This window comes from Capra hircus, chromosome 18, assembly GCF_001704415.2.
Source record: "Capra hircus breed San Clemente chromosome 18, ASM170441v1, whole genome shotgun sequence".
NCBI lineage: Eukaryota > Metazoa > Chordata > Mammalia > Artiodactyla > Bovidae > Capra > Capra hircus.
The window spans coordinates 27,193,989-27,209,885 of NC_030825.1; the positions used below are offsets into that span (position 1 = coordinate 27,193,989).

Genomic DNA, 15,897 nt, shown 5'->3' on the forward strand with positions numbered 1-15,897 from the left:
CACCCACTTCAAACCATATACTCAAGGGTATTCTGGACAGGGCTTCCTCAGAGACTCTTTCTAGAGCCTGAAACCAGGAATTGGGAGACCTGGAAAGGGGTGGGCCCATGGTCCCCATGCTGACGGCATCTCACTGAGTGACCTTGGGCCAGTTTCTTCCCCTCTCTGGCCCCAGTGTCCTCTTCTACCAAATTTACAGATGGCACAGTGCTACGAAACATCCAAGCATAGAAGGTGACCTGAGGTTCCCTGTGGCTGATCCTGGGACCGCAAGAGTGTCGGATTTGGCAGGAGATGGGGGCAGCTGCACAGGAGAGGGTGGGTTCTCCGCCGCGATGAGGGGCCGACTGTCAACATCAGCGTCTTCCACCTGCACTTCGGGGTGCTCTTCCGTGGCAGGTACTGGGGAGGGGAAGGAGGACACAGCGTCAGAGAGGAGCCAGGTCCCCGGAGCCTAGCTGTGTTCTACGGCAAAGCCACAGAGAGTGTGTGTGGAGGGGCCTGTGGCAGCCTTGCCTCCACACAGGGCCCCCAGGAGAGCTCCATGCAGGGGACACAACGATGCGGTGTCCAGGGCCCTCTGAGGGCCACGCCCCTCGCAGCCACTGACCCAGGAGCCACGGGAGCAGCCGTGACGTCACGGGAGCTCCCGGACACAGCCTGGAGCCAGCCTGGTTTCCCTGGGCCTGGAGAAGCAGCAAGGCCCTGGGGTGGCGGTTGGGGTAGCAGCACTGAGAAAGGGCTTGGGGAGCCTGCCTGGGGGGCACTGAGTCCTAGGGTCTGGCCTGGTGCAGTCTGGCTCAGCTGCTTCCTCTCCCTGGGCCTCAGTTTCCTCATCCCAAGGTAGGAATGATGGGGCTTTCCCAGGCCCATGGGGGCAGCAGACATGGGGGTACAAGACCTCTGTTTTAAGATTTTTTTATTAAAGCATAGTTGATTTACAGTGTTGTGCCAATCTCTGCTGTACAGCAAAGTGACTCAGTTATACACATATATTCTTTCTTTTCACATTCTTTTCTATTATGCTTTATCACAGGATAAACCTAGTTCCCTGTGCTATACAGCAGGACCTTGTTGTTTATCCACCCTATATATAATATTTTATATCCAGTCCCACACTGCCAGTCCTTCCCTCCCCTCCCTCCCCCCCCAGTGGCAACCAGAAATCTGTTCTCTACATCTGTGAGTCTGTTTCTGTTTTGAGACAGGTTCCTTTGCTCCATGTTTTAGATTCCACATATACTGGTTGCATAGGATATTTGTCTTTCTTTTTCTGACTTGCTTCATTTAGTAGGATAATCTCTAATTGCATCCACGCTGCTGCAAATGGCCTGATTTCACCCTTTTTGTGGCTGAGTGGTACTCCATTTATCCATGTACCACATCTTTATTCGTTCATCTGTCAATGGGCATTCAGTCGTTTTCATGTTTTGACTATTGTAAATAGTGCCGCTATGAACATAGGGGAGATGTTATCTTCCGAATTATAGCTTTGTCCAGGTATATGACCAGAAGTGGGATTTCTGGATCATATGGTAATTCTATTTTTAGCTTTCTGAGGAACCTCCACACTGTTCTCCTCAGTGGCTGTACCAACTTACATTCCTACCAACGGTGTAGGAGGGTTCCCTTTTCTCCATACCCTCTCCAACACTTGCTATTCGTAGACTTTTTCATGATGGTCATTCTGATCAATGTGAGGTGGTACCTTCTAGTTTGGGTTTGCATTTCTCTAATAATTAGTGCTGTTGAGCATCTTTGCATGTGCTTACTGGTCGCCTGTATGTCTTCTTTGGAGAAATGCCTGTTAAGGTCTTTTGCCCATTTTTCAGTTGGGCTGTTCTGGTGGTGGTGGTGGTTGTATGAACTGTTTGTATATTTTGGAGACTAAGCCCTTGTCCATCAACTCATTTGCAAATATTTTCTCCCATTCCACAGGCTGTCTTTTCTTTCTTCCTTTCTTTTTCATGATTTCCTCTGCTGTGCAAAAGCTTGTAAAAGTTTGATTAGGTCCCTTTTATTTATTTTTGTTTTTTATTTCTATTGCCTTGGGAGACTGAACTAAGAAAGCATTGGTATGATTTATGTCAGAGAATGTTTTGCCTATGCTCTCTTCTAGGGGTTTTACATGTCATGTCTTAGGTTTAAGTCTTCAAGCCATTTTAAGTTTATTTTTGTATATGGTGTGAGGGTATAACTTCACTGATTTACTTGCAGGTAACTTTCCCAGCACTTGCTAAAGAGACTGTCTTTTACCCATTTCATATTCTTGCCTCCTTTGTTGGAGATTAATTGGGCATAGGTGTATGGGTTTATTTCTAGGCTCTATTTTCACTGTTCCATAGATCCGCATGTCCATTTTTATACCCTTACAACACTGTTTTGATTTTACCGTAGCTTTGTAGTACTATCTGAAGTCTGGGAGACTTATGCCTCTTGCTCCGTCGTGGCCCCCATCCCTAGGCCGCCTCACAGGACTGCTTCGGCAATTCTGGGTCTTTAATAGTCCTTATAAAAATTTTTGGATTATTTGTTCTAGTTCTGTGAAAAAAGTCTTGGGTATTTTGACAGGTATCATACTAAATTTGCACATTGCTTTGGATAAAATTGCCATTTTAACAATATTAATCCTTGCAATCCTCTTGGAAGGAAATGGGATATCTTTCCATTTCTTTGGATCCTCTTTAATCTGCTTTCCTAATATTTTACAGTTTTCAGCGTATTAGCCTTTCACCTCTTTGGTCAGGTTTATTCCTAGGTGTTTTTGTTTTGGTTGCACTGGGTCTTTGTTGCTGGGTGCAGGATTCTCTCTGGCTGTGGCCAGCAGGAGCTACTCTCTAGTTGGAGTGTGTGGGCTTCTCATTGCAGCAGCTTCTCTTGTTTCAGAGCATGGGCTTCAGGAGTTGCAACATGCAGGCTTGGTAGTGGCAGCACACAGGCTTAGTTGCTCTGAGGAATGTGGAATCCTCCCAAACCAGGGATCAAACCCATGTCCCCTACTTTGGCAGGCAGATTCTTAACCACTCTACCACCAGGTAAGTCCTTTTCTTTTTGGTGCTATTTTTAAAGGGTTTCTTTTTTTTTTTTTTAACATTACTTTTCTGATGTTTCATTGTTATTATAAAGTGTTGCAACTCATTTTTTAATATTAATCTTGAATCCCGCTACTTTGCTAAGTTCATTTATTAGATCTAGTAGTGTTTGCTTCGGAGAAGGCAATGGCAACCCACTCCAGTAATTTTGCCTGGAAAATCCCACGGGCAGAGCAGCCTGGTAGGCTGCAGTCCATGGGCTCGCTAAGAGTAGGGCACGACTGAGCAACTTCACTTTCACACATTGGAGAAGGAAATGGCAACCCACTCCAGTGTTCTTGCCTAGAGAATCCCAGGGACGGGGGAGCCTGGTGGGCTGCCGTCTATGGGGTCGCACAGAGTTGGACATGACTGAAGCGATTTAGCAGCAGCAGCAGTGTTTGTGTGGAGTCTTTAGGGTTTCCTATGTACAGTATCATGTCATCTGCATGTAGTGACAATTTTACCTCTTCAGGGCCTCACATTCTTGAAGGGCCTCGAATGGAGACATTTGGAAGTTTCCTACAATCAAGGGTGACAGACTGTTTTTGTAATGTGTGTTACCCCTGTGACATTTGGTTTTTTCTTATTTTTGCATCTGCCAAGAGGCCCCAGAAATAATCCCCTCAGCTCCTCTCCTGACCTCTGAGAGGCCTCGCATCCTGAGAATCAGATCCTCCCTGGGAAGACTGGGTGTGTCCCTCTTTTGGGCTTCATTACCCTCCCTTGGGACTGTGGGGACAGGTCTGCCCCTAGGCAGAGCTCAGAGGATGCTGAGGGGCTGGGAGGGTGCCCCCACTCCCCACTACACCTGGGCCAAACCACGCAATAGTAGCCAGGTGCAGGTCTGGGTACCAGCAAGGCAGGTGCACACCCCCAAAATGTGGAGGGGTGCGTTTTGAAACATTTGGATCTGTGAGCTTTTTTCAATGGCCACATGGGGAAAGCCAGCAGGTTATGAAGGTTGGTGGAGGGAACATAAGCAGACCTCAAGACTCTGGGGCATTTGTTGACCTAACCCTAAGCCCTCAGGAAAGGAGGATGAGCAGGACTTTTGCTAGACTCACCAGAGATGCCCCAGGTTGTGCAAAGCAGGAGAGAGCCATGAGGTGGCAGGGACCTCCCCCTGCTTTCCACAGACCTCGGGAGAGGGGAGCTGGAGGTGGGCTGGGGGCATGGAGGCAGCCAGGACTAAGGCAGCATCTCAAAAATGCTCAGGGCCCCGGGTGCTTCCAGCATGGCACCCCCGGCAGCAAAAAAACACCGTGGCCTCAACATCCATGAGGCTGTCCCCGGGAGCCTGGGAGGGACCACGTGGTCCCCTCACCCCCTATCTCACCCTGCATAAGACCCTACAAACTCAGTCACTCTCAAAGGTAGGGGGACCTCCTAAACCCAATGTTTCATTTCCTGCCAGTTTGACAGAGTAGGAACTCAAAACAGAAATCATATTTGTTTATATTATACTGATTTATAGAATAAGAATCTGTGAATAAGAATACAAAGAATAATATTGTATGCTTAAATTGGTTTAGAGAATAATAATATCTACTGTTAAGCACTTCCTATGTGCCTACTAGGCATTTGTTTCACTAAACACTAAGTGCTTTATTTATATGTATATATAAACCCTTTCGTCATTTCCAGCCACTCTATGAGGTCACTGTTATCATTGTCCCCATTTTGTGCAAAAGGAAACTGAAGCACAGAGAGGTTAAGAAACCTGCAGCAGAGCCCAGGTTTGGACCCAGGCATCCTGGCTCCAGAGCTAAAACTCTCAGCCCATCCTGAGGTTGGTGACCAGCCTACTTACAGACTTCTGTGCCACGCAGAACCACTGAAATGGAAATAATCTTGTCACTCACTGCATGCTGTCATTGCCTCGGCCACAGCATCTAAAATCATTGTGTGTCAATCACAGTTGGGTCAGACCACCGTCCCAATGTGTCACTGCGACTGTTTCTCAAAGCGTGGGGCTCCCAGGGATCAGAGAAGGCACGCGATGATTTTAGATGGCACAGCCAAAACAAAGGATGACACAGAATGAGACCATTCCTCCCTTTCCTGTCCTCTCTGGATCCAGCGTGGGCAGAGAGGAAACCTCAGGTTAGTGCTGCTATGGCCTCAACGCCTCCCAGACATGTCCTAGTTCCCTTCCGCAGACTCAGCTATGAGCCTTCAGCAGGCCCCCACCTCACTAGAAATTACCAACATGACCTAGTTCCCCATGTCTTTGTGGTTATTTCTATTTATGCCCTTCTATTTATGGCAGGCCAGGCTGGTTTTCCATTTGAATTATAATGTAAAGCTTCCTATTTAAATACACTGAATTGAATGAAAAAATGAGTAAGCAAATAAGCGCAGAGTTGGTACATGCTTGCATGTATGAGTGCCAAGTCACTTTAGTCGTGTCTGACTTTTTGTGGTCCTATGGGCTGTAGCCTGCCGGGCTCCTTTGTCCATGGGATTCTCCAGGCAAGAATACTGGAGTGGTTGCCATGCCCTCTTCCAGCAGAGTTGATACAGACTATACAAAAATCAAGAAGTGATGTAAGGGTGGAGGACATGGGGGACCCTTTGGAGTGAGATTTAGGGCTGGCCTGGAAGATTGAGCTTGGCATGTCGTCCCCAGTAGCTCATGTGGAGAACATCACCAGTCATGAGGCTGGTCTAGCCAAGAGCTCTGAGAGACAGCCCTGAGCCACCCCGAGCCACCGCCACCCCCAACCCTGGGTGTTCCGCTGTCTCTGCTAACCGAACAAGCCCTGGGGTCACTTGGCCAGGCGGGCTGATCTTACTCCACCTCACCCCGACTCTGTGCCCACCTCAAGCCAGGAGGAGGGGAGAATAAGAGTGGATCTCTTCTCATGAAATGTTCAGCTTGACCTGCCTGTGGATACCGCAGACAACCTTGCCCAGTGTCATCCTAAAGCAAACAAATGAATCAAAGGCAAAACAGGCAGGTCTGGTTTGAGTCAAGGCAGACTCAAAGTGACAGGGGATTGCCGCGAGGCACCAGCATGTCCCCCAGCTCTTTGTCAGCAGGCAGCAAATAGCAGGAGCCCAAAGGCCACTATGGGGACCCTGTCACAATTAAATGGGTCCGGACAGGCTCTCTTTCTGCACTGGCCCCTGAGGACACCTCTCCTCTGGGTCTGCCTGTCAACACCTGGGGGCCTCTCCTGTCCTGAAAGGGAATTTGCTGGGCAGCCAGCCACAAGTCCTCAGAAAGTCCAGCTCCCAGCAAACTCTCAAGGTCAGTAGACTCTGTCTGCAGTGGACCTTCACCTTGTATCCTGGTCCATTTCCCTCTGATTATTCTTCCCCCTGACCCAGCTCCTTGATCCAAGCCTCTTCATTGGCCTGGAGATCTGAATGACTTGTTTAAACTAGGGTATGAGTGACTAACCCGTATAAAAACTGATGATCTGCAAAATGCCACATTTAACCCCCAAAAGTGAATTACTAATTGTGGAATTTTAGGCGCAGAGAGAAGGGGACTATTATACCTTAAATCACCACAAAGCAAGACGAAGGCACTGGTCAGCAGAGGAAGAAGGGGTGGTTTTCTAGGAGCCCAAATAGCAGTCCCACAACAAGACCACAACACCCATGCAGAAAGCAGCCCAAGCCATGCAGAACACAACACACACGACACAGACACCAGCGTGCTGGGTGGGCAGCTTCACGCTACCTAGACGACGGGCTGAGCTCCTGGTCTCCTTGACGAAGCTGGAGTTGGACAAGTTTGTCCTCCGGGAGATGAGGACAGGGATGCGGGTGATGGGGGGGCGGTAGCTGGGCACATTGGGGAGGTGCTCCACCAGGTTTGCGGGGGCAAGCCTGGGGGTCACTTGGCCAGGCGGCTGGTCCTGGACTAGGTGATTCAGCTCCATGTCCCGGCCTGGTTTAGCCATAGTGCTGAGGCCAGGGGGTCTCAGGCAGAGGCAGGACCCTGGGGACTGCAATGAGGAGCAAAGAGTTGGGAGAGGCAGAGAAGGTGGGGCTCTTCCCCACCGGTGCCAGCACAGCCCAGCCCAGCGCCCACCTGCACTTGCAGCAGCGCACCCAGAGTCTGAAGCACCACTCTTGTCCCTGGAGGGCAACACCAGTCGTGTGGCTGGTCCACCCACAGCTCTGAGAGACAGCCCTGAGCACCACCCAGTTCTGGCACTTTCTCTCCTTAACCAACCGTCATAGCATTTCCTACTTTACAATCAAAGAACCTAGAACTCCTCAGGCTCTTAAGCTAACACTCAAATATTCTTAATCCGGTAGGATTTTCCATCCTAAAGAAACCCTGGAGCTCAATTAATTTCACTTCCAACCAGACACAATAACTTTTCCTAGGTTCCTGGTTCCCCAAATAGGCTGCATATTGAAATTGCCTAGGAAGGCCTGGCAATGCCTGATGCCCAGGCCCACCCCCAGAGATTCTGATTTAATGGTCTGAGGTGAGGACTGGCACCAGGATTTTTTTAAATCTCCCCCAAATGATTGCAATCGCAGTCATGAGAACCACGACTCAAGGCCACTGCCTCTCAAACACAAATGTGCAGAGAAACCTCCAGGGATCTTGTCACGGAGCAGTTTCTGCTTCAGCTGGGTGGTGTGGGGCCTGGGATTCTGCATTCTAAAGCAGCTCCCAGGTGACACCAAAGCTGCTGGTTTGAGAGCCACACTTTCAAGTGGCAGCAGACAGAGAGCCATGCCTCAGTGTTTCTCAAAGTGTGATTCCCAGGTCACCTGCTTCCAAATGACCTGGTGGAACCAGCCCCATGGAACCCTAGTTTGCACCCCCTGATCCTGGTCTTGCTCATCTTTGTGGGGTGCAGACTTAGTAGGTTTCCAGTAGATTTGGGCTAAAGTTAACAGAGCATGTTTTTCAAAGACCAGGTGGGAAGCAGACTCAGGACACCTGGGGTTAAGACACCTGGGTCCATCCCATCTCCAACACTGGCTGCCTGGGAAACAGGCTCATGACCCCAATTATGGTCTCTTCCTTCGAGGCCAGGGATACAAGGTCACCCCTACTCTGCCCAACAACCCAGTGAGGTAGGTACTGTTACTGCCCCCTCTTCTTGACTTGGAAGCCACAGTTAAGAGAGGTCACAGACTGGCACCAGGTCACACAGAAAGGAAGGAGGGGGGGAGCCAGGAGTGACATGAAGGTCTGTGTCCTTGCTGCCCACACAGAGCCTCAGTTTTCTCATCTATAAAATGGTCTGTCTGCCTTCCAGGGCGTCTGGAGCACTACTAGCGCCTTGAGGATTGTGGAGGTTTGCAAGGCCTGGGTTCAGTGTCCAGCTGGCCTCAGTCTCCTAGACTCTGGCCTGTCGTCCCTGAAGTTCTCAGGATTAGGGGTTGGAGTGACAAATGACCAAACTTGTACCAAAGATCTCAGCAGTAAGGAAAAACTCAAAAGACACAGAGTCTAGGACATGCTTTCAGCAAGCTCTGGTCCCAATTTTCATTCAAGTATGATACATTTGAGCCAAACTCTCACTGGTCTGTAGCCTAGAGAGTTGTGGACCCAGTGAAGAGGTTGGCAGGAGGGATTAGCTGGGAGTAGGGTTTCCCTAGGCCTCCTGGGGTCCTGGGGTTTCCCAGATGGTACAGTGGTAAGGAACCCGCCTGTCAATGCAGGAGATGTAAGAGATGTGGGTTCGATCCCTGGGTCAGGAAGATTCCCCTGGAGTAGGAAATGGCAAACTGCTCCAGCATTCTTGGCTGGAGAACCCCATGGACAGAAGAGCCTGGTGAGAGCCAGTCCATGGGGTTGCAGAGTCACACAGGACTGAGTGAGTGAGCACGCACACCTGCAGTCCTGGTGGGCTGGGGGTGGGGGGAAGGTGGGGGGCAGGGCCTCAAGGCAGTTCCCTTGGGGCCTTTGAAATACATCATCAGACTCTGATTATGTGGTCCTAAGATGCAGAAATGGGTTTTGCCTGAGGATGGGATGCGTTGGGGAGCAGAAGGGATTGAGAGGCAGAGGGGGAGGGCTTGCCTCTGTGCCCTGGCTGCCCCCAGCCTCAAAGAAGCCTGGGCATTCGCATGCAACCCCACCCCCACTGCACACCTACCTCCCGAGCGGTCGGCCAAGGCCTCTTCTTGCAGCTCCTGTGAAAGATAAAGAGGAAACCAAAGCAGTGACCATCCAACCATCCCTGCCCTGGTCCAGCCCAGCCAGTGTCGGGGGATCTGCCCTCAGGCATCTTCATGGGCCCAAGTCTACTCCTTACCCTGCCCGCTGGTTACACCTTCAGCCCACCTTCTGGGGCATCCAGTGCACACAGGAGCCCCAGGCCCCAACACCTGGACCTGTCACATATCATGAGGGGAAATTCTTGGGCAACCCTCTGTGTGTGGAGACAAAGCAACTAAAGCAGGCCCCCCCCGCCCCGGCACTCTCCGCCTGGCACCACATTTCACAGCCTACAGCCGTGTACAAAACTCTGGAGAGGGGTTTTTAGCCCCATTTTACAGAGGTGACCACTGAGGCCCAGGGTAGGGTCTTACCTAGAGTCACATAGCCACATGCGGACTGGAGTCCAGGACCACTGCTGCCCACTCATGGCCATGTCGCCAAGGCCCTTCTTGATGCCATCTGATCCCTGACACAAGCAGGGCCTTACAGCAACTACCAGCCCACTCTTCTCCATTCGGTGGGCATCTCATCAACTGAACCTTCACCCCCCCACCCCCCATACACAAAGTGGACAAGGCCCCAGCCCCTTCCACTGACTTTGCCCCAGGCCTCCAAGGTAGCCAGGGCACGAGGCCTGGCGCTGCTCCATACCTGGTGTGAGGTGCTGTGGTCCTGGGCTCTGCCTACTCCGTCCTGCTCCTGGGCTCCGCCCACTTCACTCTGGTCCTGGGCTCTGCCCACTCCACTCTGGTCCTGGGTTTCACTTTCTTCGCTCTGGTCCTCCTCACTCTGTGCCACCAGGTAACTATCCAGCAGGACACTGTGACTGTGAGGGGGCAGGAGGCAAGGTCTGGGGTTAGGGATATTAAATGTTTTCTGAGCTGTGCTGAGTGCCAGGCTCTGTTCCAGGAGCTGGGACACAAAGATGCCTAAGGATCGTCCCCGGCCTCTTGAAGCTCCCAGCACCGGGCAGGCGGCAGATACCATGTCCTGTTAACAATCTCACAGTCTGCATCATGTGCTGGAGCAAGCGGCTGTGAAGGGCACAGCCACAATTCTGCTAGTTAGGAGGGCTTCCCAGAGGAGGTGGCCTGTGAGTTGGAAATAGGTGGGGAATGGTGTCCAGGAAATAGGAACAGCATGTGCAAAGAAAATCCTGGAGCATGGTGTTGAGGAAACATCCTCTGCAGCAGGGGAGACTAATGGGCACTGTATGGTGTTCAAAGTCTATGCCCAGCATTTCCCCTCTTAGAGTCTCCAGACAACCTTGAAGATGGAGGCAGAGAAGGAAGTATGAGAAAAGTGAAGCCCAGAGAGGTCAATTGGCCTGACCAAAATCACACAGCATATTGTCCCACATCACTCAAAATTCAGACACACACCCTGATTTCTTTGGATGTCATGAGACCAGAGCCACACTGCAATTGCTGAAGGTTTCAGGGGCCCCTGGCCCAGGCAAAGGCACACATGAGTGACAGGGGGCCAGGGTTAGACTATAGGGAGCAGAGGAGAATATGGCAAATTAGAGAACCCCTGCCCATCTGAATCAGCAACTCCATTCTGCTTGGAATGGGTGCCCCATGGCCAGATCTGCTGATTTTCAAGAAAAGACTGAACTACACATTTGAATGTGGAATCTCCCCATCTTTAGAGGCTGATAATTAATCCAAACTAATATCTATATTAAAATATGTATGATCTACATTGACATCTATATTAATATGTCAATATCTCAAAGAGCCTGTCTCCAGGCTAAATTGGGCCCTGAGATGCCTGTGTGCAGTCTCTGGATTAAAATGATGACTTGGGACCAAGGGCTAATGTGATTTTTGTGGTTAGAATTAGATCTGGCTTCCTAGCAGCCTCAACCCACACCATGGACCATTGTCACCAAGGAGCTAATGGAGGATGCTCTTTCTGCTGCCCAGAAAACCTGAATCCCCCGTCCTCTACCCAAAGAGGCAAGTCTCAGCCTCTGAGGTGGGTGAGGAGATGGGGCCCAGTTGGTTTGGAGACAGCAGCCTGGGAGAAGGAATCAGCCAGCAATCATATTATCACAGCAGTTCCCAAGGGCTGAGTGCCAGATACAGGGCCAAGCATTTGTCCCACCAAATCCTCACCCAAATGACCCTAATAGCCCAGCTGCGATTGATCCCATTTGAGCTTAGTAATTGGAGGCTCAGAGAGGTCAGATGGCCTGGCCAAGGTCACATAGCCTGTACCAGGTGAACCTGGATAAAAGATGGGCATATCTGACCCCAGTGCCAAGTCCTTAATATTCCACTGCCAGCCTCTGAGTGTCTGCACAGCCCCAGGTGATGTGGATGAGTGACCTGAGTGTCTGGAGGATTCAAGCACCCAACTCATTTTCTTTCTCTTCATTGTATACATATTTCCATTTTGAGGCGCCTGAGTTGTCAGATTCTATCCTGCCCAGGAAGAAACAGATTTTCTTAAAGAAAAGGGCATATTATGGCTTTCACAGGGCTTGGCACTTCAGCCTTCATGGGCCCCTTCCTCCATATATATATTTTATGACTGCATTTATATGAAGATTGACATGGTAATATTATATTTAAAATATTCTCTTCCATCTTAAAGTTCATTTGTTGGGTCTGCTTTTGAAAGAAATTAAAATGTTCTTTGCATGCTAAGTCGCCTCAGTCGTGTCTGCACTTTCTGACCCTATGGACTGTAGCCCGCCAGGCTCCCCTGTCCTTGGGATTCTCGAGGCAAGAATATTGGAGTGGGTTGGTATGCCTTCCTCCAGGGGATCTTCCCACCTCAAGGATCAAAGCTGTATCTCTTATATCTCCTGCATTGGCAGGTGGGTTCTTTACCACTAGCACCACTTGGGATGCCCATGTTCTTGGAGGGCTTCTAAAAGTATTACAGAAACCATGCCCTCAAGCCTAACAGAGAAGAAGGCCCTGCCCAGAAGGGGTGGATGGGCTGGTGCTGCAGGAAGCTGACTTGACTCTCCTTCCCTGAAACAGATGCAGTGGACTCCTCAGTTCTCAGAGCATGAAGGCCCAGGAAATGAGCTTCCCACAGTCCCAGTCAGAGACTTCCTGGGGTCTTGCTCATTCTAGAATCAGGCCTGGAAAGCAAGTCCCTGGGAAGCCTCCATTTGCTTATGTCAAGTGGGTAGGACTTGTCCAGCCTCTACCATACAGCCTGGCCTTTTTGTTTGTTTGTTTTTTGGCCACACTGCACGGCATGTGGGATCTTAGTTCCCTGACCAGGGATCAGAGCTATAACCCTGCATTGGCAGCACAGAGTCCTAACCACTGGACTGCCAGGGAAGTCCCAGCCTGGCTTATTTGAGTGAGGTCAGAAGTGCCAGTAAGAAGCCAAGAGAAAAGTCAAAAAATCTCCCCCTGTCCAGAGTCATCTGGGTTCTCCATCTCTAAACACAGGTAAGTTGAACTGTTCCTCGTCTGCAGCACCAGATGTCTGCTTAAGAGCCCAGCCTGACCTGGGACACAATCCCAGCTCTGCGCTCGCTGCCAGGGCAACCTGGATGTGTGGGCTGCTGTCTCTGGGCCTCAGTGCTCTCATCTGTGAAATGGGATTAGCAGTAGGAGCCCTGGCACAGCATGTGGCAGGGAACACAAGTGCTCATCAAATATTTGACAGCTGTTATTAAGACTGTTCCTGTTGTAGTTATTATTAATCCCAGAGAAGGAGGTGATCTATGAATCACCCACAGAGATGGAAGAACATTTTACACAGACATCTCCAGCTATGGAGACACCATAACAGGCCCTATGGTGGCCCTGTCAGCCTCACCAGGGGCTGTTTGGGGACCCATGTACCCAAAAATCTTATTGCCCCTGGTTGGGAGTGTTCCCACTGCCTGCCAAGGCCCCCTCCTGACCTGCCAAGAAGCAGCAGGCCATGAGCTTCTGGAAAGCTCCCAAATTCCTGGGATTTGCAAGCAGAGGCTCAGACAGACTGGCTGAGGCGGGGAACACAGAGATCCTGGCTCTCTGAGTTAAAGATGTGGGAAGTAGCAGCTATAGCCTCTGGCAAGAGTTTACCAGTCCACTGCTCCTCCCTCAAGTCACAAAGCAGGCTGTGTCCCCAACTTAAGGACCTCACTGTAGACTCTTTGCCCGGTATCCCTCAACCCCGAAAGAATGAAGGAGGGGAGCCCTTAGGGAGAATCAGGCACCTACTTGGGTCTTGCTGACTTTGCCAACAGGGATGCACATGATGCAGGAGCTCAGCTGGGGGCAATGACATTCATCCCAAGCCCCGGGTCGGTGTGTGCCAGTGGAGAACTGGGGAGCCCTGGCCCAGCCCCGAGTCTGCAAGGCGAACTCCAGAGCCAGTGTGACTGAGCCTCCAATCCCTCCTGCTTCTAATCAGATTGAGGGGACGTGCAGGGAACTCTGCAGAAACGCCCCCAGGGAGACCAGGTGGGGACCAAAAGGCTGTGGTTACTAGGAAAAGCCGAGCTGTTGCCAGCAGAGATCGGGTCGCTAGGCGACCATCTGCCCGTTACCAGGGCCTGCGCGTCATCAGTAACCCCTGTGTCTCCACAGAGCTGGCAAGAGCATCCTTCCCCAGGCAGCAATAGCCCGGCCGCCTGTCCCACGCCTGACACCCTCTGGCGTTGTGCCTGGGATCAGCCACTCTGTCATCACAAGACCCTTGTCCTTACGTGGGGCCCTAGGCTCCAAGGTTCCCTGAGTCTGAAGTTCTGGGCAAATATTTGTGTGACCAGGTGCGTGCCTGGGAGTGTGTGGGTAACTGTATGCGTGTGCTTGTGTATAGTGTGGATGCGTGCAGGTGAGTGCCCCGTGCCTGTGTTACCTGTGCATGTCCGCAGGCTGTGTGGGGTATAAGCGCCCTGATGACACGCACGTGTGCACATAACCCAGCATGTCTGTGTCTGTGTGCAAGTGTGCATGCACAGTGCAGATACATGTGGTGTGCCGTGTGTATTAGGCAGAGAACAGAGAACAGAGAACGTATGTGTACTTAGTATGTGTGCCTGGGTGCACTGGCTCCCTGGCCTTCAAGTGGTGTTTTAGTTCAAGAGCCGTGGCATATAAAGGGATTTGTAGGCCTGTGTGTTGGGCATGTGTGTGTTCTGGCAGAACAGCTCAGAGCTCTGCACTATACCCAGAGCCAAGTGGAAAAAAGAGAGCAGATAGGGCTGTACTAATGAAGACCCAGGCAGCACCTAAGGTCTTCACCTAAGGGAGGGGCACTCACCTGAGAGTGAGAGCATCCTGGCTCTGGAGGAGCCTAGAGGGCAGAATTAGGACCAGGTTACAGAAGCCAAAAGGAAGCACTCCTAGTTTTGGCAGAAGAAATAATTTCCTAAGTCAGAGGTATGTGTGGATGGAATGGATAGCCTTTGAGAGGTTGTGAGTGCCCCGTTATTGGAGGCAAGCAAGTAGTTATATGGCCTCCTGCTAAGGATGGAAAGATTATATGTGAACTGGGCAAGTGTGGACTCAAAGCAGAGGAGACTAAGCAGGCTTCTAGCTCCCAAATCCTATGTGGTCTCATGATTTAACTGTTTCCTGACTGAGACTAAAAGTGACTCTTAGTAGAGATGAGAAGGTTGGTGGTTTTTGATGGACCACATACTCCGCACCAGGTCCTACTGCATCTGTTCTCAGCCGGCCCTCTGGCCACTCGGCAGGGGCTATTATCCCCCCTGCCAGACCTCCCATTTTACAGATATAGAGGCGGAAGATCTATGCCTACCTGCTGCTCACCCAGGTCACTCTGCTGAGAGAAGCAAAGCTTGGGCTCCTAGCACTCGCAGCGCTGTCTTGCCTTACATGGCCAAAGCGACAGGGAGGCAGGCTGTGGGCCAAGGGGTACCGCAGAGGGTAGAACGACAGGGACAGGGAACAATGCCAGGGGGTGAATCAAGGGGAAGGACTAAATCACCCGGTCTGATCAAGGGGAGAGATTAAATCACCCAGCCACCTCGATGCTCCTCCTGCTTCAACCTCTGCACAGTGCAGCTGCCAGCCTGCATCACTCCCCTGCTCACAAACCTTCCACGGCTCCCTATTGCTCCCAGGAAGTCATCAAGGCCTTCACAATCCAGCACCTCTGAAGGATCATCTCCCCCCACTTCAAGTTACACTGTTACTCTTCCTGGGCCATGCAGGCTGCTCCTGAGGCTGCAGTTCACTTCCGCCTCCTTGAAACACTTTCCAACTGGGCCTCCAGGTCCCACCCTCTTCTCATCTCCCTTTCCTCCTCCTTGGTCCTTTCTGGTTCCTCCTGAACTCCGATCTGGCCTTTGGGTCTCTCCTTCATCCATACTCACTCCCCGGACACCTCCTCTAGCCCTACTTTCAATTCCACCTACAAGACCAGACACCTGCCTTTACATGTGCGGTCCAGCCTCTTACCCCCTAACCCCACTCAGGCATCCAGCCATCTGCGCGTCACCTCCACGTGCATCCATCTCGCCATCTGCCCTTCTGTCCAGCTCGCATGGTTCAGGATCCTCTCCCCAAAACCTCCTTCTTGTGGAGGTGCATTCTACATTTGTTTGCCCGTATAGGGGTGGGTGGGGTGGGGGTGGTTGTTGAGTGTTGGGTATTGTGAATCCCAAGGTCATTATGAGCCCAGCGGAGGTCTCCCAGCAGCCCCCTAGCCTCTCTGATCAGTGCTCAGCGGTTCAGCACACAGCTCAGA

At 51.1% G+C, this 15,897-nt stretch overlaps 1 protein-coding gene across 1 annotated transcript in view; it reads right to left on the bottom strand.

Annotated features, from left to right (window-relative positions):
• Positions 1-15,897, bottom strand: part of CNGB1 (cyclic nucleotide gated channel beta 1) — a 66,581-nt gene that overhangs the window by 34,759 nt on the left and 15,925 nt on the right. The window contains exons 14-16 of the mRNA XM_018063155.1: positions 9,871-10,045; positions 9,155-9,191; positions 240-402 (exon numbers count right to left, since the gene is read on the bottom strand). Coding sequence (XP_017918644.1) covers positions 240-402; positions 9,155-9,191; positions 9,871-10,045 — 375 coding nt within the window. The remainder of the gene's footprint in view (positions 1-239; positions 403-9,154; positions 9,192-9,870; positions 10,046-15,897) is intronic.